General features: G+C 48.2%; 2 protein-coding genes across 25 annotated transcripts; one reads left to right on the top strand and one right to left on the bottom strand.

The window, feature by feature from the left end:
• Nucleotides 1-412: 412 nt before the first annotated feature.
• On the top strand, nucleotides 413-18,901 carry map7d3 (MAP7 domain containing 3). 20 transcript variants are annotated; one of them, XM_029847493.1, is made up of 21 exons: nucleotides 430-566; nucleotides 3,405-3,468; nucleotides 5,606-5,707; nucleotides 5,996-6,076; nucleotides 6,360-6,523; nucleotides 6,699-6,807; nucleotides 7,514-7,597; nucleotides 8,149-8,250; nucleotides 8,581-8,682; nucleotides 9,049-9,147; nucleotides 10,816-10,941; nucleotides 12,635-12,774; nucleotides 13,952-14,082; nucleotides 14,162-14,382; nucleotides 15,207-15,327; nucleotides 15,398-15,683; nucleotides 15,772-15,825; nucleotides 15,951-16,026; nucleotides 16,259-16,463; nucleotides 16,552-16,826; nucleotides 16,907-18,901. In XM_029847493.1, the coding sequence occupies exons 5-21, from the start codon at nucleotides 6,380-6,382 to the stop codon at nucleotides 16,912-16,914; spliced, it is 2,283 nt and encodes a 760-aa protein (XP_029703353.1). In that variant the 5' UTR covers nucleotides 430-566; nucleotides 3,405-3,468; nucleotides 5,606-5,707; nucleotides 5,996-6,076; nucleotides 6,360-6,379; the 3' UTR covers nucleotides 16,915-18,901. The 20 variants fall into 20 exon arrangements, with proteins under 20 accessions (XP_011608742.2, XP_029703344.1, XP_029703345.1 ...); XM_011610440.2 differs by lacking the exon at nucleotides 3,405-3,468 and having other exon boundaries at nucleotides 413-566; nucleotides 12,659-12,774; XM_029847484.1 differs by lacking the exon at nucleotides 3,405-3,468 and having other exon boundaries at nucleotides 413-566.
• Nucleotides 18,902-18,941: 40 nt separating this feature from the next.
• Nucleotides 18,942-26,607, bottom strand: fhl1a (four and a half LIM domains 1a). Of its 5 annotated transcripts, none has more exons than XM_011610438.2 (6): nucleotides 26,449-26,607; nucleotides 20,906-21,090; nucleotides 20,023-20,200; nucleotides 19,779-19,948; nucleotides 19,515-19,701; nucleotides 18,942-19,429 (listed from the first exon to the last, which is right to left on the bottom strand). In XM_011610438.2, the coding sequence occupies exons 2-6, from the start codon at nucleotides 21,059-21,061 to the stop codon at nucleotides 19,275-19,277; spliced, it is 846 nt and encodes a 281-aa protein (XP_011608740.1). In that variant the 5' UTR covers nucleotides 21,062-21,090; nucleotides 26,449-26,607; the 3' UTR covers nucleotides 18,942-19,274. The 5 variants fall into 5 exon arrangements, with proteins under 5 accessions (XP_011608740.1, XP_011608741.1, XP_011608739.1 ...); XM_011610439.2 differs by having other exon boundaries at nucleotides 20,906-21,087; nucleotides 26,449-26,603; XM_011610437.2 differs by lacking the exon at nucleotides 26,449-26,607 and adding an exon at nucleotides 23,357-23,503.
• Nucleotides 26,608-27,554: the final 947 nt, after the last annotated feature.

Genomic DNA, 27,554 nt, shown 5'->3' with positions numbered 1-27,554 from the left:
GATTTGCTGTTTAAGCAGGGCATCTGACCTCAAAATCCCCGGACGGTTGATTATTACCAAAGCATATATTAAATGACAGTGTTCAGAACGTTGTGTCTTTTTAATAGTTTCATAGTTGTAATAGTAATAATAAATATTTTATTTCAGTGAATTTCAATAATCTCTTTAATTCGTGTCCAATGGCCTGATCTGTGATTTATGCCTCCCCAGTGAAAATTCATTTATAAAATAGAAATTAAGATTTCTCTACACTTCATCGGAATTTTTTCATGCTGGGGTGAAAAAGGTCTAGTTTTAAATACATATAAAGGATTGATAACCTGTTTTCACACCAGCTGCACCTTGAAAGTCACCGTTACCTTTTAATCGTCGGGCACGCCATCGGAGTGAGACCTCGTCGTCACTCGTCCTCTCTTTGGAGTCCACGTCCCCGTAGTGTCCATGTCCCTCCCGACCCGATAACGATGTGTTACGCGCCCCTGCCTTCGAAAAAAACACAGAGAAGGGAAACTTAATAGAAATGGCGGAGGGTGCTACGACTCTCAAAGGCTTGCGAGCCCAAATGGGTAAGTAAATGGTTGACAGTGGCGTGTGTATCTTGAGCCAGTGGTTCCGCACAGTGTAGCAGACAGTTTGGAACTTGTGGGGACGCCTGCCGGGTTTTGCGAACGTGTAGCTTTTCGGCTACCGACGCTAGCTCGCTGCCCCGCTTCGCCGCCGACAATGGACGCTCAATGTGTGCACTTTCTTTCACTGTTTAGAGTAAAAAAGTGCCCCAAACTCAAGTGTCCCGGCCGATTAGTGAAGTCTTTGCATGTGAAGGCGAAGTTGACGATCTGGTAAAGTCCAGTAGGTTGGTTCCACTTAGCCAAAGTTACAAGCCAAGTTATCTATTAAAGCCGGGTGTCATGTTGGGGACTGCTGGCGCCGAGCACGCCAAGATTAGCTGCAATGTTTAGGGTTGAATTCTCTTAGAGATGCTTCCCGACATGTTCAACCTCGTGTTCGAAGACAACCCGAATGCTAGCGGCCACCGAGCTAACCCTGCCGGGGTCGACGGTGTTGGGATTAAAGTGTCCAAAGTGATCTCTGTCCAGAGTCCCGGAAGCCTTCAGCTTCTCTTTTCAGGTCAGATAATATTCAGACAAGGATGAGACCTCTTTACAACATTCCTTTCCCTCCATATCAGCAGATTTGGTGCTTCCTGCTTTCAACTATGTCAGTGTTCGCATAACAATTGGCTGACATTTATGCATATATGTTGACATATGGCATGACCCCCACCCACCCCCATGCACACAACTTTGCAGGGAGGCTAGACACTATAACAATGTCTGACCTGCATTTGAGCTAAATCTGGGGTGTCAGATGAGAGCCTGCAAGGCTGCTTGAGATCAGCTGTAGGCTTCAGCCTAAACGGTGCCTGTATGGAACTGTTGCACATTGAGGAGCTGGAGCTCCATCGGTGCTTCTCTGAGGCTCGGCTGGGCCCGTCCTGGACGTCCGAGGCCTCTGCATCTCTGGACATGAATGCACAGTTTGTAATTGCCCGGGCTGACAGATTTTGGTGGTGTTTTTTTTTTTAGAATTTTCAGCATAGCCCGCCTGGGCGGAGGTGTATTTTACACCCGGCACCGGCTGGACGACCCTCAGCAGCGGACGTCTTCCTGTTTCCCTTCACTTTTCCATTCTGTCCTCTTGATCTGGAATTTACATCCACCCAGTTCTGTGGTTTTATGAAAATATTCACAGTATGCTTAAGAGTGACGAGGGAGGTTTTTGATCCTCGTTTTAGTGCCGCAGGAATTATTCAAACCTGTGGCCATGAACACAAAAAAATGAGCGTATATGGCAAGAAATTTAAAGGAGCAATAAACTTCTGGATAAATTAGACGCGCAAGAAAGGCTGCTTCTTTATATTCTGGAATACAAGTGGTGTTGGCGGTCATGTTGGCTGGGTTTTGCTGTTGCTACCGTTGGATCTCGGCGGCGTCTGTCTGCACATGACAGTGCAGTTCACATGGGACGGACGTCCGAGGAAGCAAAGGATGTGTCACTATTATCCTGCCAATACTGCAAATAGCTGGGGCTTACCATAGCATGAACAGGTCTGGTGTAATCCCATGGAAGGTTTACTGTGTGTGTGTCGGTGTGTGTGTGTGTCGGTGTGTGGGTGTTGGTGGGTATGCAGCTATCTGATGACCCGAGGTCTCGAGACTGTGATTGGCAAATCTGTGCCGCGAAGAATATTGGCATTTTTATTGCCAATAAGTGATGGCCAAGACACTATTACCTTCCTCAGTTTATGCAACACACACTCGCTGTGCGTGTAAGACATTTTAGTTGGAGGGATACATGCTTATATCGTACCATAAAATGCCCCGAGTGACTTTATGGTGCATCAATATATTCGTCTGTGGTTGGACCTGAACATTCTAACTTTTAGTAGCTAGGAAATGGTTGTCACCCCTTTCATTAAGCTGGCCAGACGCTTCCTGTTAGCATGCAACAATCTCCTTAATTGTCCTGCACACAGTCGGGCACAGTAACGGGCAGCAGTAGGATCAGAAAGGAGGCTTAATCCACTCCTGCTTTCCGACATCCAAACAGAAATGCACCCAAAGTTAAAGTTGCTCAGGGGATTTGGAGCAAAACAAACCCTCAAAACTCCAAACTTTCTGCAAACTTGTTAATGAATGGGTGTTTTAAGGGGGAACTCCAGCCTTGTGGAGGTACAGGTTCATATAAAACCCTGGCAGCAGGTCCCACCAACTCCACCTCCTTCACTGGATCCCTGTCAGGCCCTACAAAGTCCCCCTGCTCACCCAGAGGTGCGTCCACCCCCCCACCCCCTGTCTCCTCGGCACTGGCCTGCTCTCCGGGACACTGGTCCCCTAACCTCAGGAGTCAGGGCTTTCACTGTCACAGCCCCCAACCACGGAACGCTCTACCTGCACACATTCACACCACTCCTGCTCGTCCTTTACATGTTTTAGGTCGTCTCAAACGACGCGTTTTCCCCCACTTGGTCGTCTGGTTCACACATATTTCTGTATTTGTGCAGCCCAGGCTACAACAAACCTAAAAGTACAAATAAATATCTGATTGTCATTGTATTCCTGCTAGATCCATCACTTTAGTAACTATAACCGGGGGGTGGGGGGCTTCACCGGCCAACCTTCAGATTGCTGTCTATTTATAGCACCTCGTGACTTTTGCTGGTACATCTGTGGTTGTCGTCAAATGTTGTCATGTGATTCGGTGCAAAGCAAACAGACTATAGGTTTGAAACGCTCTTAATGCAGCAGAATTATTCAGTTCCGTCTCGTCTCCCAAGGCTCATCGAGCCACAATAAAAGTTTTAAGGTTGCATTTGATCATTTTCTGTGCTCATTGGCCTGCAGGGTGGTCCCACATGTGACATCAGCCTCCAGTTGTGAGGACAACCAGCATTGGACAAGCTGCTAAGTAATAAGTCATTTTTTTTATCCTTTAGTTCAGGGGTTTGGGTAAAATCTGCTGTCAAACCAGAGCTGGGCCGTGAAGGCGTCACGGTGCTCACTGGGTCCAGCTCACGAACCGCTACCAATCAATATTAGAAGAAATATCCACCCCCGCTTGGATCCATATTTGTTTGCTCCTATTTTCATTCTAATTTGTTGTGTTTAAACGGGATCGTTTTTGAACCAATATTCAGTCTGGGGAGAGATCCTTCAGCTTTGTTCCCTCTATCGGGCTCTGACTCATCTCATTTCGGAGTCTGCACCTTCATTAATGCAGGCCTAAACATGGTCGACAAGCTCATCCACCCGGAGTTCCTTCTTGTGTCCCTTAGCAACCGTTGCCCTATTGCGCAGTTTAAAAAAATACTCCAACGTGTCCGTGATGCTGCCATATTTCTCTGTTCATGTGATTTATTCAAAGCCCAGGAGGGTTGTTCTCCACGGTGCTCATGTTATCCTTCTGAATATCTTCCCTAATGTCAAAGGCAACATGTGTAGCACACCCCCCGTTGTCCCCCACAGGCTTCCATGCTTCTGGCTTCCTCCATATATATTCCTTGGTGTTTGATTCACACCAGCAACACGGTTGTTTTCCCACCTTTCTACTGTTCAGTCAGTAACCTGGCCTGGTTGTCAGTAAGACTTCTCTGTTCATTATATTTGATCGTGGGGGGTTGGGAGAAAATGATTTCCTTGTGTGTCAGCTCTGTCATTATCACAAATATGCTGCGGATCAAGGAAGTGTCCCCGAGACGTCCTACAGCATCAGACTGTTGACTGCACTGAGATCAGATGCACTGATATTTGAGGGCTGCCTGGGGAGGGGGGGGGGGGGTCTACAGCCAACACGGCCATTTCCTGGCCTTCCTCCAACATGTGCCACGGCTTCTCTCATTAATATTAGTGTTTAGAGCTTTTGTCCATTTTCCTGATCTCTCTGGGCGTCCAGGACTTTGTCAAAACCTTGTTGATATTTTGAATGAACCAGACTGACTAACTTTGAATGGCCCTGAGATTACAGCGCACGTGCGCGGTTATCTCATCAGGCCGTGCACTTGAAATGTCTTACATGACGCCGGCATCAGATGACTGTAAAGCAGACGGGCAGCTCCTCTCTCGTGATTGTTTTTTTTTGGGGGGGGGGGGGGAGTCTTTCAGCATTTTTTTTTTTTTTTTTGCTATGAACCTGAAATACTTGGATGGATTTGAAATGATGAGACTCTGCCGGTGGCCGTTCGTGGGCCTTTCTGCCTCCAGAGCTGTTCTGTTGTTTTTCGTTTTCATCCAAATTCTTGCTGTCATCTGCTGTGGCTCTGCCTCCCTCTTGTTTCTCAGACAGGCAAATTTTCTCGATTTGAAAGTTACCCCGGCTTGTAAATGCCTTCCTTTACATCCACGAAGGTGTCTGAAATGGCTAAAACATGGCCAGTAGCCCACATGCCTTTAAACCTCCATTATGGTTCTTCAACGAGGCGAATGTGAAAATGGTCTTTGCAGAAATAATGACAGAGCTGATTGTGTGTTTGGGGCTGTGAATCTCTTGTATGAGGGGAAAAAACCCTCCGATATGCCCTCAAAGCTTGATCACATCCTCACTTTCCTTCCTTTCTGCCCCCGTTTCTCTTAGTCATGAATTCTCTGAAGACAGTGTGGCTGATTGTGGTCAGAAGCATGATCTGAAACTAGTGCGCTGTGGGCTCTCGTTGAAATTTGGTTCTTCTGAACAGTGACGTTTGGTTTAAGTTGTTTATTTAGGTATAATACTCGTGCAGTCTAATAAAGTGCAGTATTGATTGTGCACCGGGAAATGCACAAAGGTTCGAATGTTGCCCTCAGCTGCCCGCGCCTCTCGGCCTGTGACAGAGCGCCGTGTTGGGCTCACTATAGTGCTGGCTGTGAGTGGGGTGTGATGCCGTGAATGGCCGGATTGTTCTGTTGCTCGAGATCCCGAAGCGGCATTCCTCCGGAGAAAAAAAAAAGGGGGCACAAAAATGATCAGTAGCCACCGGTGGGTTAAAGGAGCGGTTGTTTTGCATTATTTGACCTGCTTTGTCAGACACCTACCAGTTGTGTGTGTCTAACATGCGCTGTCGTCCATGCAGCTGCACAGGCACAGGCACAGGCCGAGGAGCGGCGCAGCCTCTCCGGGAACAGTCCAGGACCTGCAGCTAACGCACCAGCCAGACCTCAGGGGTGTAAACCAGGTAAACAATACCGCACCCTGGCACAGAAGCTAGGATGGCGCACTGTGTTGTTGACAGTGGGCTGAATGACGGGCCTCGCGCTCAGCTCCCACCACCTCACATGTGGCTTACTGCGGCTATATCTTAGCCATCATCTCATTACCGTAACAGTTGGCAAAGCCTGTTAATGACAGTCACATGACAATATAACCTGATGCAACCACTATCCTGCAATTTGATCCGCTCATTTCTCTCTTGAATACACTTTGCCGCACGTGGTTTTCATGTTGTCCATATGTGCATTTCCAGTCCTTGACGCCGCCGCACTACGAGTAGACGACCGCCTGCGAGTGGCCAAAGAGAGACGAGAAGAAGCAGACAAACAGCAGGGTGAGCGAGGGCTTCTGTTGTCTTCTGTTGAGATTATTTTCCCCAAATCCATAGCGCTGATTGCTATGTCGGTTTATTTTGTTTTTGAATATTCTTAATCATAAGCAGCTAAAAGAAATGATCAGCCTATTTATGTCCGATGTGTCTGTAAAAGGGAAAATAACAGCAGTACCTCTAATGCATGGTTGCACGCGCAACAACGCGGCACACTAACGACCGGCTTTATACCTGCATGCACTCTCCCTCCATGCACGCATGCTGTATACGCTGTATTTTTGGTCAGCTTTGCGAGGGTCTCAGATCATGGAACGGGAGCGTAAAGCCAAGCTACAAGTGGAGCGGCAAATAGAGGAGCGTCAGAAAAAGGTCGAGGATCAGCGGAGAAAGGAGGAGCTGAAACGCTTGGCTGTGGAGGAGAAGAGGAAGCAGAAACAGGAAGAGGAGAAGGTGCGTGGAGCGCCGGGCGCCGAGTCGGCACGAGAGGCTGGTGCCCGGTTCATATCGCTGCTGTCATTTAAACAGATTAAGCACGTTATTGATGCATGACGTTGCATAATCTGCTCTTAAGCTTTGTGATAAAGAGGACAGCAATGTAAACATCTGTATTCCCGCCATGCTGCAGGAGCACTACGAGGCCGTCATGCGGCGGACACAGGAGCGTAGTCATCGAGTAGAGCAGAGGCAGAAACGATGGTCCTGGGGAGGGCTGACAGACTCTGAAGGACGAACAGGTACATTTCCTTCACTGTCCAAGAATTTGTTGTTGGAGGTGAAGCGTAAAAGTGTATGCAGGTGTTTACACGGTCTTTTCTTGCCATTTGATTGAAGAACACCATGAATACAGCAGCATCTCTGCACAAACTGGTGCTTTTTGTTGGCCCACAGCAAAAAAAACCCACAGAAGTAGGTTTGTGACAGATCTCTGGACATTCCAGTTTGGTTTTTTTCCAGCTTGTTTGAAGTGAACACCTGATCAGTTCCAGCTGTGGGCAGAGGCGGTCAATAAAATAAGGTTACTGCAGTTTTCATTTCATCGACGTCAGCACAATGGAGGCATTTCTGTGGAAGTTGTTTGGTTGTGCTGGTAAATAGTCACCAATGAGTTTTTGGACAGATGTTGCCTGTGGTTGGACTGGACACCAACTTTCAGCGATGATTACTAGAAACAGTCTCGACTGGACTTGACGCTGAACCTTGAGTTCTAGTTACCTTCACTAGATTTTGAATGGTACCTTTTCTAAGCCTGCGACTCTTGTGGTGCCAGCTGATGTTCACTCAGCTGCTACTGAAAGTGTGATTAGGAATTGTTGGTTTATTTCAGGCTTCAGGTGCAGGTGTCGTGGGCTCCAAATCAGACGTGACTTCCTCTCTGTTGTGATTAAAGTGCCTCAGCATCGCGTGTTGCCGCTCTTCTCTGAGGGTTGTCTTTTCCCACAGGAGAGTCAGATGCCACTGCCTCATCTCCAGTAGCAATAGTTGTCACCCCCGCCTCACCAGAAAAGCCACCAGGGAGCCGACAAGGTTTTGTTTTGCGTTTAATTTGCTCAGCGTAGCGGCACAGCATGGAGTGGCACTGGCACTGGCACTGGCACGTGGCTTGGTTACCTGCTTTCCGTCCTCCCAGTCTCCCCATCCCACTCACCTTCACCTGCACTTCTAACTGGCAGTTTCTCACTAATTTTATTGTGAATGTGCACTGAACTGGGTGGACGGCTGGACTTGTAATTTTAGGTTTTTCACTGACTGGCACAGTGGACCACTTGGAGGACACGTGGCCCACGAGGCCCACGGCGAAGCACCTGACTAGTCTCAGTTCTGGATGATGTGGCACAGACTCCACCTCACTGTGATGCTGTTTGCAGTGCTTAGTTCAGTGGTTGACTAATCTTTTATTTTTCTGGTTTCTGTCCTGTGTGTTTGAATAAATTGTCACTGTAAATCTTTTCACCTCCACAGTCATAACATAAGTGTGTATTGTGTTTGCACTCACACCTCGACGCCCGTCCCCTCGGCCCACCTCCCATGTAAACCCTTCCTCCCTTGTCTGTTTGTCCTCCTCCCTTCTATGTTAGACAAGCGCTCCACATCCACGACAAACCTGAAACCACAACCTGAGGCTTGCATCAGCAAACGCCTGTCCTCCTCCACCACCCTCATCAAATCTCCTGACAAAAGTAAGTCACCTGTGTCCCTCCCTTCCTTCACACCCCTTCTGTCTTTGAGCCCTTGTCTCCTGCCTCCCTCCCTCCATCCTTTTTTTTTAGTTTACTGTGTTGTGTCCAAGTCATCAGCCAGGTTTGACTATAAAGTCATTCAGTTTTTGTCTGGAAAAAATTAGTTTCTCTCCTCCCATTATTAACCGTAACTATTAAAGCCTCCATACACTAATACAGCCAAGTTCGTGTTAAATGTTTATTTATATCTCTCTCTCTGGATATATTTTTTAAAAATAGACGTGAGCACAGCAAAAATTCAGTTATTAATGTTTCATCGTTGTCTCTCAGGGGTTAAACCAAGAAGTTCCTCTTGTAACCGGTTGCCTAGCAATAACAGTGCTGCTCAGGCCAGTAAGGAAGAGGGCAAAAAACTTCAAGTGGAACAGACAGGTGCCAAAAATCCCCTTTCCATCCAACAGAATGACTTTTTAAAACATACTTTTGAACATCTGAGTTTCTTTTTAAACTAGTGCCAACAGCAATCTTAATTTGTGCACATTGTTAGTTTAACCAGTCTTGTCAGTACTACAGAAGGGTTCCTGGTATAGCTGGACTCATGGTGTCAGGCAGCGTGTTAGTTAAATGTGTCATTTAATGCTGTCTGTTGACCGTGGACATCGTCCCCACCCTGCTTAGACCTGGTGACTTAATAATAGTAATGCCAATGGAAATGCACACCATTTGGGAATTTTTCGGGAATTCCTCCTGAACCGTACCAGTGCCTGATTGCCTGCCACTCCACTTCCATGCCCTCAGGCCCTTCCATGAAGAAGAGGAGTTCCTCTCTCACACGAGTCAGTGTGGGCAGAGCCCAGACCCCTGCCAAGTCGGACAAGGGGACGACAGAAGATCAAGGTGGTTAGCATGAGCAGTCCAAGATTGGCTTTGGAGGGGGGGATTCTCCAAGGTCTTCATAGGCCTGTCTTTTGGAATAACATGCATGTTGCTGTGGTTTTAACAGCCTCCGCTATCTAAATTTGCTTGATTTCTAACCTTTACAGCAGGATCTTTAAGGATATCCACTGATGTAGTTGAGTCTCATCTGCTATGCAGATTATGGCTGCCTCGTCTTTTCATAAAACCTAATGACTGCTGGATTTCCGCCTTTTTAACGTGGCTCCTCTGTGACTGGCTGAAAGCTTCTCATATCATTTACTCAGCTGCTGCCCTGACCTTCTCCAGCCGGTGCTGTTTCTCATTAACACTTTTCTCCTTGCCTCCTCTTTAAGTCTCCTCAGGTTCCGCTGCACGCTGTGCCTGCACTAACATAGCGTATTGTTTTGTTGTCCACAAGTGTTAATTGTTTTCTTCCCCTAGATGACATCATAGCAGGATTTGTGGTGCTAGGATCCCACTTCAGTGTGGTGTTTGTCAGTGTCATCCCACCATAGCCCCACAACACACACACATGACCACAGCAGCCTACTGTAGTCTGTTTGTTCTTAAAATGAGCCAAAAGTGCTTCTGTTTGTCTTCTAGCCAAACGCATTGTTGATCATGTATACGTGTTTGTTCTGAGTGTGTAATTTTGTCCTACGTACATGACAAATCTTGTTTTATTATAATGTACTCTTAAAGGTTAAACGGCCACAATCAAATTTGCCTTTGTGCAGAGCAACAGGAAGTGCTGACGTGTATCAGATAACAAAAAGGTCTGTCTACAACAGATGTCTGTAAGGGCCTCTAAGTAAGCAGAGCTGTGATTTATAAGAGGCAGCATTCAGGGACATCGAGGTTAATGGAAAAAAATCAACCTGTCAGTTTCATTTCTTTTTTTTTGTACTTTGGCTTTGATAACAACAGCCTCCTGATTGCAGAATTGGTCCTTCAACAATTTTAAATTACCAAGAGGTTGTTTGCCTCTGCTGTGCAATCAAGGTGAGCCAAACCACAAAAGCCTGCACGTTTTTTGTGTGGATTGTTGTTGCCAACGCTCTCAAAATTGGGCCAATTCTCTTTTCTAAATGGTAAAAAAAAAAAGTTGGCACAGCCGAGGCGACTGATTTCTTGTCTCCTCCGCTCACTTCCCCAATCACCTTTAGATCTCGGGCTTTATTCATTTCACGTCTTCCTACCTGAGAGTATTCCTCTGTTGTCTGGAGTTCACTAATGGTCTGTTTTTGCCCCCCAGCTCACCCCTCTCTGCCCCAAGAAACCATTGATTTGGCTCTTTCCATAAGGACTACTGTTTAAACTAAAGTTTATTCAGCAAACTGTAATTAAAAGTCCTCAAGCTGTCTCAATGCTCTCTCCTTGACACCCCTTTATTGTTGCTCTTTTATTAATAATCAGAGAAATAGGGGCACAATAAAGACATTTAAACTGTCAAGGTGAGACTATTGGGAGCTCATTTATGTTCATTGGTGTTGATTTTCTACTGTTGGTTAAATCATATGGTGATCTTTCTGTATTTAATCCACCCTCACCCCTTTGTTTTGCTTTCATCCCCATTCTCACCTGTTCCTCTTTTCTTGGCTCTCTGTGTCCTCTTACTTTTCGGGTGATTTTATTTTGGCCGAGTAGCCCGCAGGCCACCGTCCAGCACTGTGGATGGAGGGGTCCTTAGTCGTCTACTCACCCCCACCCAGGCCTCACTAGCTAGGAGCAAGAGTGCCGCCACCCTGTCAGCTGACGGAAAAGATGCTCCAGGTAACCTTGGTGTAGAAGAGCCTGACAGAGAGGAGGGATACCAAAAAAAAAAACTGTTCTAAGGTTTTCATATTTGTAATGTCGTCTCATTGCTCCGAACCCGACTGCACCAAGCAGAGCTTTGCTGTAGACCCTCCAGCCTTTGGAAGCATAATTTAAACAAGACAGAGCTAGAAAAACTAGCATCCCAAGTCAATAAGAAAGCATTAGCAGTGTGCTTTACGTATTATTTGCTGTGTTTATTTGCACCAAAGCCCGGTCATGTGAGGGGATAGTTCCACGGTAAATATTCAGGCACATGCACACAGGTCTGGCTCACATGCGCTCCCAGCTTCAACACAATCGGAGGTTGTGTGCTGAGCTGAATAAGACTGACTTGGCTGTGAGCTGCATCTGAGGAGTGCTTGAGTCCATGCTGAGAGATTTGCTCTAAGCTGCTTACCTGTTGTTTTCAGACTGTTGCATGTGTCCTGCTAGCTTGACCAGATTGCAGGAGACTGATATTGTGGTGCCAGAATGGTAACTGGGCAGAGATTGTTGATTGCATTCATCAAATTAAAGTCACTTATGCCGTGACAATATTCTGTAATCTATTAACTATGAACAACTTAATATAATAGCCCAGGTCATGTTATAAACACAGACGGAACTGCGCTTTGACTCTGGCTCTGTGCAGCTGCACACGTGTTCCGTGTGCTGGTTTCACGTTACAGTTATTGACTTTCCATTACTCACCCATTAGTGCCAATTGATCTTTTGCTAAATATAATCACAGGGGAAACATGACACATCTGCATTAGCAGCCCTGACAGAAGCTCATGGAAGGGTCAGGTTCACAGTTGCCACACTGCAGGCACTCACTGCGGTCAGATTGAATTACGGCACATATGTGCACGGGCTGGGGCAGGGAGAGTTCTGCAGGCCTCGGATTATCACGGCTAATCCCTCAATCTGACACAGCAAGCTCGTGACCGAGGGACAACACTACTTACATTAGCTACCAAAAATTGGCTCCACTTTAACACTGCAATGTTAAGGAAACTTGTTGTCGTTCTATTTTTAGGCCACCCTTCGAAAAGACCTTCTGGTCTTGTTTCTTAATAACTGAAATTGCTTCTTATTTTAGAATTTTGTTGTACCCAAGAAAAGCTGCAAAAAGGTTTCCAGTAGTTTATTCTGAAAAGTTGCTGCATGGTGGCAGGATTATAATCTTATCACACTGTCAACATTAATGTCATTTCACATTTAGTGTGCTAACACCTGTCTGTGGCGTATGTCGAGTCCCTGTGTTGTGTTGTGTTGTGTTGTGCTGTGTTGTGTTGTGTTCGTGTGCTGTGTTGTGTTGTGTTGGTGTGCTGTGTGGACTGTGCCAGGTATTGTGCTGATGTTTGTTCTGGGATTTTGGTGATAACATTGCTGACCTTGCTCCCATGTCCAGTAATCTCATCCCAATCAAAGCTTCACAAATTAAGCCATTGCCTGCTTAAATGCCAAATCTAACAATTGCTTTTTGTGTGCTTTTGTCCCCCCCCCCCCTTTCTCCTGCAACTCTGTCAACCCTCCTCTGCCTTTCCGTTTCCCTCCTGCTTCAACTCTCCGGTCTCTCCGCTCATTTCTCCTCAAATCGGCTGCTTCTCACGCGCTCCATCGGTTATGCTTCCCCGGCCCCTGCGATGACTGTGTCCTTTATCAGAGTGTCACCTGTGTCCTCGCTCAGCCTCTGCCACTCCCCTGCACCCACCACGTGGACCCGTGCGCAGCCGCAGCATCGACCGGCAGAAAAGCGGTATGACCACTTCCGTGTCAGCCGACGGAGCGCTGGACCCGTCTCTGGTGAGGACTGCTGATTTTCCAGTGCATGACACAGCAACTCCACCTCGATCAGGAGCCCGACTTTCCTTTTTCTGTCGTTGGAGAGAGCGTTTGCCTTCCTGTCTCACTCAGTGAATTATTCAGCGCCGTCCCGGTGAAGTCATATAGTAAAGTGTCGAGACTAATCCTTCTAAACCTTTATGCTTGCAATATGAAGGCCTTCTGCCGTGGTTGTAAACAGAATACTGGAGGTGTAAACGATGCTATTCTCTAAATATACGATGCTCGCCCATCTAAAAAAAAGCATTGCGGTGAGCGCCACTGGTCTTGTGGCAGATGACTGAGGGACGATAGGTAGAAAGATTCAGCATACAGCACTGCTGCTTTAGGTCACTGTGACCATCGGTCCTGCGCAGAAGTCCCTGATTTATATGCTTCATATCAGCTATTTTTGCCAGTCAAATTGCCGCTGCGGGATTTAAACCACAGGGAAATGTGCTGTCAGCTGTAAGTTTTGCTGCTCTTTAGAATTTAGATAAGATTCCACCATTATCAGCCTTCGGATGTTGTCGTTCATCGCCGCCGAGCCTTTATTAAGCTCTGTTGTCATCTGCATTTGTGAAAGCAGCCTTTGTAATAGCATAGATAAGAGATCCGATTGGATTATGGGCAGATAAGTCCATGCAAATGAGACCCCACCCTGGTCTGGCAGCCAAATATCAAGCGCACGTCACATGCTTTTATTGCATGCTCAGCCTTCTCTTTGGCTCCGGCTCATGTACGTGAAAGCTGAGCCAAAGTCTCGTTTCACCTGTTAAAATGGGGACAATTCCATTATTATACAGTTAAAAGGAGCATTTAGCCACATTGTGTTCTGTTAATCTAGTTCTGTGGGCCTGACATCAACTCTGCATCAGTCTTTCACGGCGTATTTTTTATTATTGTAAACAGAAATAGGAAATTGATATTTTACCAGCAGTTGGATAATGAACAAAGACTGTCGGTCGGTTCCCTGCAGACCCGTGTTAGTGGCTCAAGGTGGGTTTGTCACAGACGAACGGCTGTTGGGGGAATAAAAACGTTATGCGCATGACTTTTGTTGCATTAGCGTTGTGCTGAGCTGTAAGAGGAGGTTGTTTGGGCGTTTACTGTAGCTGTAGCAGGTGTGTAATGTTTCTGAATGGCTCTCCAACTACAGAAGGAAAAACAGTTGACCTCACCTCGAGGACAGAGTCCACCTACCCCGTCTTCTACGCTGGGACGCAACCGTTCTCCATCCCCGGCCCCAAATCCAGCCCCAAAGCGGACTCCCTCCCCCACAGCATCCAAGTGAGTCTTACATTTTACGTAATTACGAATCTTTGGTGATTGATAACAAACTACCTCAATTTTCAATCTCTTCTATCAGGCAAAATTCCAAAGCGCGCCCTCCATCTCCTTCTACAATGAAACAGCGTCCTGCATCCCCCCAGGCTTCGTCAACCAAACCCCCTCCTATACAGAAACCAGCTCTCACTCCAACAGGACCCCCCACCTTGAGAAAGAGGGACTCCAAATCCAAGGACCTGTGTCCTGTCCAGGCTGTGTCTCCGCAGCCATCCGAGTCCAGCAAGAGCAAAGACAAAGATGGTGAGTCCTGTGATAACCAGACGCCCCAGCCCGCCCTCATATTAATGACTTTAACTCATCATTTTAGACCCATTTTTGGTTTTTCTAGAATCACAGCACTTCAGAAATGTAATTTAACTCCAATGGTTTTTATGAGCCACATGGTTTTATTCTGCCAGGGTCAATATTTGCCAAGACTGATTGTTGTTCTGGAAACAAGGAAGCCTGCTCTGGCACATGAGACATGCTGTCATTTGCTGGCAAATGAACCCAGCAAGACGAGCGTAACATCCTAATGAACTTAATACCATGCAAGCCCAAGCAATTTTAATAGAATTCTAGTTATTTTTAGTTTACTGTTTAGCGGAAGTAAGCTATGCAGATGATACATTTTTTTAAATGTAACCAATATTTTACTGTCTAGATGTGGTCATGTGATAGGTGTGAGTACCAACCCAACACGGAAGCACTTTTTTGTAGGCCAGCTACTTCCTGTTCCAATGTTGTTGTTGTTGCCGCCACCTGCTGGGGAGACTTGTGACTTGCACGAGAATATGTGGGCACCGCTTTTATTTGGGAGAGACTTTTCATTTATACTTTATGCTGACTCATTTATGCTAACTCCTGGCCCTGGTCATTTATAGACCCTCAAAGGTAATAACCAGAAAAGCATCTGAGGATTGTGAGGAAAGGAGCTTGGTGTTTGTGGAAGCACAAAGGCTGCTCATGTGATCGTGCACCGCTCTGTGACCAACTGTGTTAAGCTGCGTTCTTCTCTGGCGGGAGCTAAAACACATCACATGAACGTGAATCTAAACTATCTTAATTCGTCTGTCCAACTTCAGCCGCTACTGGCACCAATTCAGCCGCAGAAGCAGCCAAGATTCTCGCAGAGAACCGTCGCCTGATGAGGGAGCAGCGGGAGAAAGAGGAGCAGCTCAGGATACAGAGGGAGGAGGAAGAGAAGTAAGCGTTTCTTTATGACGGCAAGTTGGGTTTTTTTTTTTTACAAAATTACATTCAATCCATCATCCAGGCTGAGGAAAGAAGAAGAGAAACGTCTAGAGGAAGAGGCTCGGCTCATACGCCTGGAAGAGGAAAAGAAGCTGGCGGAGGAGAGGAGGATTAAAGAAGAGGAGGACGCACGCAAGGCGGAGGAAGAGCGCGTGAGACAAGCGGAGGAAGAAGCGGTGAGACAGGCCGAGCTGCAGAAGGAGCGAGAGGAGGCTGAAGCCAAGGCCCAGGAGGAGGCAGAGAGGGTCCGGCAGGAACGAGACCGCATCATGCAGCAGAACCAGCAGGAGAGGATGGAGAGGAAGAAGGTACGGCCGCATGATTGGCAGCAGGAATCCCTTTGGAATCAGGCTTGTGGATCTCCATGGATGCATTCAATCTATTTGTACATTTCAGAGGATTGAAGAGATCATGAAGAGAACCAGGAAAGGGGACCAAAGTGACCTAAAGGTGAGTCACACCTGTCCAGTTAGCATACTTAGCCCTGGTTACTGCCTTAACCCTGAACGGATTGTGGCAGACGTGTGGAGCGCCTCTGTAAACAAGCAAGGACCTGGTGTTTCTGTCTCCTGCAGAGAGAAGCAGGTGATGAGGATAAATTCTCCCATGAGAGTGAAGAGGAGCGAGCGAGCCAAATTAACTCTGAAGCAAGTGAGTCTTCCACTGCCGATATATATAGCTGAATACCATGTGACCTGATAGGAACCTTATTCATCGGGATCCTTTGGACATGTGCACGCCACTCTCAGTTCTCAGTCTTTGGGCTTCATTTCTATACATTTGTTTGCAGGGGCTTCATGTAAATGTCTCGTCAGTGTTGGTTTGCATAAACTCCCCGTGTGACCTATTGCCCGTGTAAATCTTCCCTCTCGTGACGTCACAGACCAAATGGATGACGCCGCCATGGAGGCCGAAGCCGACGAGTGCGTGGATGATTCGACCACGGAGGCCGACGCGGACGATTGCAGCCTGTCCTCGGGCGAGCCGGCGGACCAGCGCGAGGAGCCCCTGGGCAGCGTGAATGGGAAACCCGAGACTGACGACAAGAATCAGGAGGCCCGGAGCACAGACGGGGTCCAGGCAGGGAGGTATGCAGCGGCGCCACACGAAACATGCTAGAAATGAGCAAATAACAGCATTCTGACATCATGGCGTGCTTTCCTGTGTTCATTTCAGTCCAGGTCCTGAGGACCGGCATGTGGAGGGCTCAGAGTTCAGAGAGAACGAGGACTCTAAGTTGGGCTTGGTGTCGGGGCTGAACGGGAAACCCAACCAGTGGAGCTTCGAGGGACTGATTGACATCAACGGTCATTCAAATAGCCGGCCTCTCATAGAGGCGGAGGACTGTAACCAGGTTTCCATCACCTGTGACGGGACGTCAGATGGGACCAGGGCGACCTTTGAGGAGAACACCCTGCATTCCTCTGCCCAGCCCATAGAAGCCCTGTCAGGTGAGGACAGCGCAGCGCCCTCATACGCACTCTTCTCCGCCACATTGAGGGATGACCTTTGCCTCTCCGTGTGTTCCCAGAGATGTGACCCCACAGCTGACACTGAGACGCCTCCGTAACGTTGCACTCGTAGACTTCCTGTCCCACTGATCCCGTCGTAAAGATTCCTGCAGCAGACCAACTTCCGCTCTTCCTCCCCTTCCAGAGGCAGGAACGCAAGGTGAAGCAGAGAGACCACCCCAGTGCTCCGTTTGCACCCCAAAAAGATGTGTGATTATAGATGTTATTAAAAATGTTGTGCTTCAGGGAAATTCCATATATTCCTTCAGTGTGCTCGCTTCAGGTCTCTCTCTGTTTAGTTTTTTCTATATTGTGTTTGTTTTTTTACTTTGTCAGGGGTGCATTGTTGTAATTTATTAAGTTTGGCTTCTTTGTAATTATTGTCATCATATGTTTAGTCTCTTTTTGTTTGACATTATTCCAGGACACGTGCTCTTCTGTTAACGGAGCGGAGCTGGTATGATGAGTTGGTTGAGCTGTTACCTTCACTAAACATATTAGGTTTGCGTGTTTCAGGTTTGTTTTTCCACAAAATTCAATTTTTCAAGTGTGAATATTCAAAGCCGCTCCTGTTGAGGGTAATAACCAGCACTTACCAGGCACGTTCTGATACATTTTTCCCATAATTTCGTTCCTCTCGTGTTATTCCTCGCTTCGGCCACCAGAGGGCGCCACGGCACACCCGTGGCTTCTGAGGACATCTTGGTTAACGTTCATGACAACAAAAGAATTTACTTTTCTGTAAAGCCTGAGCAGATTGTTGGTCTTTGGGGTTCATTTAAGTTTTTTTGTTCAATTTTGCATATGTATATAGAATTTATGTTTACTAACTAAAAGTGTAATTTACATCAAAAGCAGACCACTTGAGATGTAATAGGTGAAGTCAGTCACTTTTATTCCTAGTTGGTTTTGAGCTTCTAAATACGGCGTGTGTCTATCTAGGACTTGAACTTGAATGTCTTGCTGTTCATCAGGTTTTAACTCCAACACACCACTTCTCCGTGTCAGCGCCGTTCCTGCCGCACGTTTCCCACTAACCATCGAAGATTACACCAGACACCCGACTGAATGCATCTCAACTCTTTTTTTATACACATAACTTGAAATTCGGCGCTTTCAAAATGAAAAAGAACACATTTCTACGTGTATTTAAGCGTTATTGTATAAATAGTCAGTATTAGGCGCGCTTGGCCATGTTTGGATGGATGTGGAGTATTGAAGTCTCTGTTACTGCTATAAATTAGTCTTCTTTTGGGGAGCCTGGACACCCAAAAGTGCATCAAACACTCTTAAACCCCGCTAAGACCTGAACCTGAACAGTGCGACAGGAATTATGTCTGAGGATTGAATAGTGGCTCAGAGTGGAGCGTGTTCCTATTATGATTCTATCCTGGGAGGCGTTTTAGAGGCGTGATGGGAGCCACGGATGTGTGGCCGAGATGGCTCCGGTTCATTTAAAGATGGTGGAATGTCGTAGCGGATCACAGCGGTTCTGTTTGACCTTGGCATCGGTTGGCGTCAGCGTTAATTAAATTGGTTGAGAGAACGCAGCCCGCTCCAGGAACCGTCCCTTATCCTCCACATCTGTCGACAGCTGTTTCGCTCCCTTCCTTATTCACCAACACTTCACTCAGAAGGAGCTTCTTTCTCTCCGGTCGGGTGGGAGTTTCCTTTTTGCATCCCTGATCCACTCGGAAGACGCTGGACCTGTTCAGCGGCTCCAGCTGCACCTTTGCCGGGTTCAGAACCCGGCTGCTCCCGGTCCTTCCTGTCGTCCCTGATCGTAGGATAGACCAGTGCCTTAGGTTGAGATTTAGTCTTTTATTGTTTCACAGTTTTCCGACGGAAGCGTGTCCTTACCTCGGCCTCGACAATCCCAACCCCAACACCAGGGCAACTGTGAATACGCACACTTAACGGAGCCCTGTCGCTAAAATCTGTACTGTAAATATCCAAACTGTATTGAGCTGATTTAAAAAAAACAACTGTTAAACCAATAAAGTCTCGCAAATCTACTCGGTCTTTTCTTGTGGAGGGGAAAGAAGACACGTGGGAGCACGTCCACCTTTTTTTATTTGACAGTGATTCTCACACGATTACATGAACAGCTCGGCGCTTCTATCTAAGGCGTTTCTGGTGATTATGGGGTGCAGCATACGGGTGAAGGCGAAAGGTCGCGCAGAAGCCTGGGTTCAGATTAGAACGTGTCGCAAATCCCACAGAAGAACTCGGATGATGTTAGTCAAGGCTGAGATGAGCAAATGCGGGGAAACGGTGCAAGCAGGTGGCCCAAACATCCGCCGCTGAGAGGCCCGTTCCGCCCAGACCGGCGTGACCCGGCTGGTTCCCCCTTTAAGCGGCGTGGCCTCGCGCTGGTGGCGCCGCCGCTCACACCTTCTTGGCGCAGTCGGGGCAGTAGATGTTGTCCGCTTTGATGACGAAGCGCTTGTTGGCCAGCGTCAGCGAGCACTTCTTACAGTTGAAGCAGTACTCGTGCCAGGAGTAGCCCTCGTAGTTCACCACGTTGGTGCCGTGGCCGAACCCTGCGGAGGCGCCGGGCGTTAACGCTGACCACATGTTGGAGGGTTAAGCCTCTAGTGGCTTTGGATTAAGGGGTTCGGGTCTGACCTGTGATGGGGTTCTTGCATCCGTGGCACTTCTTGGCCACGTCGGTCTTGAAGCAGTCCACGCAGTAGACGTTGTTCTCGTGGGAAGTGAATCGAGTGTCCGCCAGAGATTTACGGCAGGTGTGGCACACGAAGCACTCGGAGTGCCACGGGTGATCCTGGTAGCTGAGCCCCCCGGAGCTGATCGGCTGAGGAGAGATCGGGGACACCCTGAGCTCACACGGCCAAGATGGTGCACGTTCTACCTTCTACTACCTTCTCCTACCTTCTTGCAGTGGAAGCACTTCTTGGCAAATTTGGTGTCATGGCAGGAAGTGCAGTAGATGTCGTCGCCCTTGGTCAGGAAGCTCTTGGTGCGGATCGGCTGCTTGCATTCGAAGCACTTGAAGCAGTCCTCGTGCCACACCTTGTTCTTGTACTCCACATTCTGAGTCCCTGGAACACAAACCGCACTCTCGTTACGGAAGCTGCATGGTCGCCCTCTAGCAGCACGGGGGACGGCGTCCCACCTGGCAGGACCACCTTGTAGCAGCCCTGGCAACGGTTGCCGTCCTGTATGGCGCCGCATTTGCCGCACATGATCTTGCCGTCGTCGCGGGCGTTGAAGGGCTCCGAGGCCAGGCCCTTGTAGCACTTAGCGCAGCGGAAGCAGCTCTCATGCCAGTAGCGGTTCTTGTGGTGCAGCTCCTGCAACACACGGAGGACAGTTCGGAGGACGTTTAGCGGCGGCGTCCCCGCTTGTTTGCTCGTCATGAACACAGTGGCGAAGGATGATGGGCTGGATGCGCTGGCTTATTCGTGGCCCTATTAATTCTACCACATTAGCAGCAGGAATAAGCAACACTGAGCTTCAAATCATCCTGATCCGACTGGGAATTTTGGAATTCCACGAAAGACTTTTGTCACACCTTCAGTTCTGGGAATTAAGTTTCTTCTATTTTACCATTTGAGTGCTTTTGGTGACTTTTCAGGCAGAGGTTGATGTCAGCAGAGATGATAAGCACATAGCTGATGTCCTGCAGGATTAGCAGAGTGGCTAACAACTCTGAATGGGAGTGTCAGAGGACCGTCAGGCATCTTCAACTGTCCATCGAGCCTCCTCTCAGTGTCTCCAGGACAAGATGAATGCTGCTCATGAACGCAACACAGAGTCCTGACCTCTGAACTCAAATATCACCAATTTCAGACACAGTCAGCACATAATTGGGTTTAGGATGCGGGTCTATGAAGTCCTCACAAAGATAGAAGCACACGGCTGTGTGTGTATGTGGCTGTGCATAATTTGTAAAAACTCGTATAATATTTATTGCAGTGTTTGGGTCATCTTAGGCTCAATGAAGCTCACAATCACACCTTGATTCATTCATATGTGTGGGTATGTGAGATCATCACCTTGGCGTCGACGCCGATGGGGCGTTTGCACTCTGCGCAGGTGTTGGCGCAGGTCTTTTCGAAGCACTTGGGGCATATGGGCTTCTCGTCCTTCTTCACATATTTCTTGCCCTGCAGGTTGTCGCGGCAGTAGTAGCAGTCGAAGCGTTCGGTCATGGTGGAGGTGAGGTAGCTCCTGGGACCTGCTGAGAGGGTGCGCTTCCGTTAGTCGCCACAGGGGGGCAGTGTTGCATCGCTACCGAAGCAAGAATGAGCGAGACCACAAAGCTAATAAATAAAAGAGGAACATGGTTGGCACTTTCTTTCTGGTAATATGAATCCAGAAAAAGAAGACAATAACTTACTCTCCTCGGCAACTTAAGACACAAACCAAGATCTTTGCAGAAGTAAAACAAAGTTTTCCCCCCACAGCAACATACCAAACCTATGAGAGAAGTGGGTGAAAATTCCGCACAGTGTCTGATCCGCATACTGTTATATCAATCTCTCTCCGCAAATCATGTATTTTTAGACAGGACGGCGCATTCCTGCCTCCCCCGACTTCCAACTCTTGGATCTCCCCTCGCGTCCAACTCTCGCTCGATTTTGTCTGCGCTCTTTTCTGAGTGGTGTAAAATGGTGTAAACAGTTGCTTCGCTCCCTCATTCATCAGCATTCCGGCCTGGGTCCACTGGGAACGGCCTTTTTGCTGGAACAGTTGCTCCTCTGGATGGAGCGTGTGGAGAAACATGTTGGATTGGATGGATGGATGGATGGATGGATGGATGGATGGATGGATGGATGGGTGGGTGGATGGGTGGGTGGGTGGGTGGGTGGGTGGATGGATGGGTGGGTGGGTGGGTGGGTGGATGGATGGATGGATGGATGGGTGGGTGGATGGATGGATGGGTGGGTGGGTGGGTGGGTGGATGGATGGGTGGGTGGGTGGGTGGGTGGATGGATGGATGGATGGATAGACAGACAGACAGACAGACAGACAGACAGACAGACAGACAGACAGACAGACAGACAGACAGATAGATAGATAGATAGATAGGAGACAATGAGAGGTTTGACCTTCTGCTTTAGTAACCATGGGAACGAGGGCAATATTTATGAAAGGAGATAAGGCCAAGTGGGATGTGGCAAACGGGAGGAAAGATAGGAGCCTCCTAGAGAGCGGCATGTGTCCCTGGTGAGGTGGGATGCATAGGCGGGGGGAGCAGCTGCGCTCCGGGGATAAAGACTGATCCGAGGACTGAGCGCCGGCGCGCCCACTCCTCCTCCCCTCACCTCCTGGCAGGAATTTTAGTTTGTCACGGAGCTAAAAAAGGAAAAGCTCAACCAGTCCAGCATATTCAAGCCTGTCAGGTTACAAACACAATACTCGGTGTTCCCATCTGAGCCCACGGCTCTTATTTTCCAACCCTCTGGATCTCTATTTTAAGCCCCCACGAGCATTCCGCAGCTGACAACCGCAGATAGATGCGGTGTGATGGTGGCCACTATTGTGGCTACGGTGGAGACGCGCCCGCCGCTTTAATCTGGTATCGGCCAAACAGCCCGACAGCTGCCCCCTGTCAGACAAACTCCGGCTCTCAGCTGCGCTCGCATCCCAGAGGTCTCTGCGGGGAACAGGAAAGGTCAGAGCCGGGCCAGTTTGAGGGGTGAGTCACAGCAGAAAGTGTGACTCACGCGGTCAAATCTGAAGCCCCGGCAGCCAAACCTGACCTCAGATAACGACGTGATGTTCCCTGGAAAAGGCTTAGAACACAACCGGGACAAGTGCTTTGAATTAGGTGGTGCTGAGGTCACGACTGTGTTGTTGACGGCGTTAGAATCCCCATCACCGCTGATGAGCACCCAAAGGCACAGCTGCTCTGACGTCACCCATATTGGGGTTTGGTTGGGCCATAATTTCATCGACATCTTCTAAACCATCTCAGGCTGCCTGGCTGAGCCGGTGTATACTATTGGATGTTTAGTCATTCATTCTGCTTAGAAATGTTGGTAGACGTCAGCCACATCGCCAAGAGATTCAATATTTTTGCTATTGAGGAGGGAAAAAATCCAGTATGGGGGGGCCCAGATCCCCTCGAGGACCGTGGGTGAGCCGGGTCTTCTGTCCTACCAGGTGGAACGCTCTTCTTCCAAGGATTGTGGGATCCCAGGTGAAAGCGTCCGCCTGGCAGGACAGAAAAGACGGCTGGACACCGGCCCAGGACTGGAGCCTGACACCTTTAGACCCAAAGATTGACTTTGCAGATTAAAAAAAACCCAACAACTTTCAAATCTGATGAATTTTGGATTATCTTGGAAGCATCTTTTGAACATGCAGAGCTCGTTTCTGACATTTTGGACGCCTAGCATCAGCAGCATCGATCGAAATCCTTCTACACCGGCGACAAAAGTTCACCTGAGCTGCTGGCGGAGTGGGACGGGCATCAGGCTCCCTCACACTCAGCGTTTTACCTGTGTGTCTGTAGGCCATGGTTGCAGCAGTCGGGAGGGGGGGCAGCAGAGGCAGAAGAGAGTAGCATCCACAGACGGTCCACCCCAGAGGCCACCCACCTTATATACCCCTGCGGTGACCCACACACACCCCTGACTCCAGGTCCAGACCCAACCTTCTGAACCTCCGCTCCTTTTTAGGTCATGTGTTGGAGAATAGAGGGTGAGTAAGAATCAGAGAGCACGGATCAGAGACGGGATTCCTCCGCTGCTCATTTGAATAGCGTCCATGAGGGACAATAAATACGTCCGCTGCCTGACAATACAGGCTATCTGGAGGTCTGGAACACATGTAGATGACATGTTGGATCGGGATGCATCATAACTCAGAGGGATGACTCACCCCACTCCAAAAGCTGCAACTGGAAAATGTTTGACTTTTTTGAGAGGATAATGGGACGCATGTGCCGGGGCCGAGCCAGGAGACGTCGGAGGAGGAGAACGCTCCTCTCTAGGGTACTTTCTCACGTAGCCTGAGGTGCATCGTTCTCATTAACCTGAACTATTTATTCAGCCCGACGTGTTTAGGCCTAAGTCACTGAGAGAAACTGCTGCAGAATGATCAAAAACAGGTTCTTTTTTTATTGGTGGTCCACCTTTCTGGCCTCCTAAATAACCTAGAGCAGTAGCTCAAACGCCTTCATCGATTCTATCGGTCAAACTGGACTTTTTCAGGTCCAAATGAAAAGAATGGACGGTGGTGATGAGAGAAGCTGCAGCAGGGAGGGAGGCAGGGGGAATTAGATTGATCTAATAGCCTCAGGGGCAGCTGAGACCAACTCAATCAACGTGTTCACCAATCGGACGCAGAACAAATCCTCATTAACCGGCTCCTGTCCGGTCGATGTGGTCCATTACCACAGAGCCCATCAGGATCTGGTCCTCCATCAAGGGGAAGCCACCAAGACGCCTCCTCCAGGCGTTTGGACCCGTGTTTCTCCTGGACTCTGTGTCGCACACACGGCATTTGCTCTGGCATCAGCGCCACCTGCCATCCAATAATAGAACCCAAAATTCAGAAGCAATAACTGCATCGCCGCAGAGGAGATCAGAGGTTAAATCAGAGGTTAACAGTGCAGTAGTAAGGGCCCACCGGGGGCTCGGAGGCCGCCTGGCTGGATCAGGGCAGGATTTGGTGTCTATAACAACACAGAAACACAAGAATCTCACAAGCACTTCCTGAATGCAGCGAGTGCAATAAACACTCAGCACTTGGATTGTTTGTTTTTAACTAACAACAACGTGGACAACAACAACATTGTTGCCAACAACATTGTCAACAGCAACGAAAGGCTTCATGGGCTCATTCCTCATCTTAGAAACACCCCAAATCCAGTAGGTTGGACTAGGTCCTTTCACTGACACACACACACACACACACACACACACACACACACACACACACACACACACACACACACATGGTTGAGATAACAACACAGACACACATGAGCTTTACACAGATCTTTTCTGACAATCAGGGCACACAGAGGTCAAGCTAACTCTCTCTCTCTCTCTCACACACACAAACACACACACACACACACACACACACACACCAGAGTCATTGTTGGTCGGTGTTTCTTCTTACTTGTTTCACTCAAGAAAAAGTTAGAGCCATTTGGAGTTTATTCAAGTTCCTCTATGTTTTATTCAGTTTATCTTTATTTTTACAGCATCTGTATTGTGTCCAGGAGGGTCTCCAGGCCCTTGAGAGACACTCAGATCCTCATCCCCAAGGAGCAGAAGTGAGCAGAAACTCCCCTTTAACAGGAAGAAACCCAGTGGAGGAACAGTGGACCGAGGGCAGGAGGAACAGTGGACCAAGGGCAGGAGGAACAGTAGACCGAGGGCAGGAGGAACAGTGGACCGAGGGCAGGAGGAACAGTGGACCGAGGGCAGGAGGAACAGTGGACCGAGGGCAGGAGGAACAGTGGACCAAGGGCAGGAGGAACAGTTTCTGATCCACTTTGACAGCGCCATGTGGGTCATTTAGCCTCTCACTCAGCCCGTGTGGACAAACGCTCAGCGTTGCCTTAATAGTCCTGAACGGAGCGCTGTTCCATCATATCGGCCAGGCTTCACTCACTCCAACATTGAAGAGCCACATGAACGATCCAGCAGACAGCAGCTCTTGCTCAGGGTTGATTTCACCTCACAAATTTAACGTACCATTGTTTCCAAGTTGCTGCAAAAGCTGGAGACAGCCGTCATGTGTTCTTCATTTGTAACTCTCACACTGGAGCCGTGAGGAGGTCCAGAGTTCTGGAGGAACTCTTTCTGATGACATCATGCAGCTGATTTGGGAGGCGACACTGAGCTGATGTGGGAACAGTCTCCCACCACCACGGCCACGCTTCACACTCTTCCTCCCTTCGATTGACTCGTATAGGCTTCATTCACTCCTTCAAGCATTTTGTTTCAACTTTGGCAGATATACTCCTGTATAACCAGGATTTATAAGGTGTTGATCCCCATTTAAACAACAAAACTCAAACTTTATAGGCTCCATTAGTGAAAATGTTCTTCTGACTGTTTTGTGTTTCTGTGTTGCAGTCATGGAGACAGACTGATCATCCACCACGTTAATGAAATCAAGCAGTAATGACCCATTGCAAAAGCATTAGCCATGAGATTTCTGAACATATTTCTTTGTGGATAACAGTCGAAAAAATATGTAGTTTAATCCACTTTGTTCGCACACGAACTGATTTTAAATATTAAAACGTGTCACAAAATACTAGCCAAACTATGAGCATCAAACTGAAACCATCTTAAATATAAATGCTGAACTTAAATACCGTAGTTTATTGCATATGCATGGTGAGAATTCCAGTTTTCTCACATAAATAATTGATCATGAACATTTACGCGGCTTGGCGACCTGTTGCGCAGCGCAAATGCGCGTAAAAAGACTTTGGAAAAGGAGCCTTTTATGTAGCCAGTGGTCTGGAGTTACTAAACTGTCAGCAAATACTAAAACATTAAAACGTCCTTCAGCGCCCCGGATTTAAATTAACCTGAGCTGAACCCAGCGGTGGTTTCGGACTCACCTCTCCAAAGCGCACGGATGAACTTCTGTCAGCTGACACCACCAGCGCGTCCAGCGGGTTTGGCCGAGGGCTGTGCGCGGAGTGCGCGGAGGCAGCTTTAATACAGGCAGCGGATGGGGCGGAAAAAAGAAATGCAGGACACGAGCCAAACCTCTGCGAACTCTCATAAACAATGACCTCAACCAGGAATTCGCAAGTTCTCGCGGCGGAGCTGCGATTGGCCGCGATGCTCTCCGGAAGTCGGAACCTTCTCGCGTCACCGTCAGGTGCGTCTGTTTCAGCCTGGCTCACCGCTCATCACGATCATCTACTTACCCACCTTGACTCCTTCCATTTACTTCGCTGTCTTTTATCATTTGCATTCTCATAAAAACGCCACATGCACACTTTTATCGTGAATCAGCCTCATCTTTTCCTTTTTTGGTAATAAGAGCAAGAAGATGACTCACTTTATAACCAAAAGTGCCGAGATGCCTTTAAAACCATGATGTAATGAGCTGAATGAAGTGCAGTGGTGGTCACAGCGGCAGCAGCAGTTTAAACACCTTCACCCAGCTCATCAGCAGGTCATCTGAAGGTCAAAGGTCACTTACAGTCACAAGGATTTACACAGGAAGACTGTTGCTGACAATTCTTGTTTGAAATGGTTCTCCAGGTAGCCCAGGTTACGCCAACGGCCCAAAGAGAGGCCGGCCGGGCCGATCTGTCCAGAGAGGACCGGAACAGCCTCAGGGCAAACTGAGCCCAAACATGTTCATCCTGGAGGCCGAAATCCAGACTTCTCCTCCGGTGAATTCCTCCCAGCGACGGCGTCCCTCGCTCCGGGGCTTTTATTCCCCGTGAGCATCTTTGTCTGACATGTGCAGGAAGCCGATATCAAGTCGCCACTTCCTGGTTGATACACACACTGTTGCTGCAAACCTCCAACACTTCAGGGTCCAGCAGATTCAGTAAATGATATGTTTTAATGCTTTTTAGCACATCAGGAGGGTCCCGCCCACCCCCAGTATATGCACCTGGTTCAGCTCAAGGTTTCTTCCTGTTAAAAGGGTGTTTTCCTTGCTATGTTGCTTGTTGGGGGGGTCAGGCCTGGTTTCTGTAAAACA

This window comes from Takifugu rubripes, chromosome 14, assembly GCF_901000725.2.
Source record: "Takifugu rubripes chromosome 14, fTakRub1.2, whole genome shotgun sequence".
Lineage (NCBI taxonomy): Eukaryota > Metazoa > Chordata > Actinopteri > Tetraodontiformes > Tetraodontidae > Takifugu > Takifugu rubripes.
The sequence above is the reverse complement of the archived record's forward strand: the minus strand, read 5'-3'. Positions and strand labels throughout refer to the sequence as shown.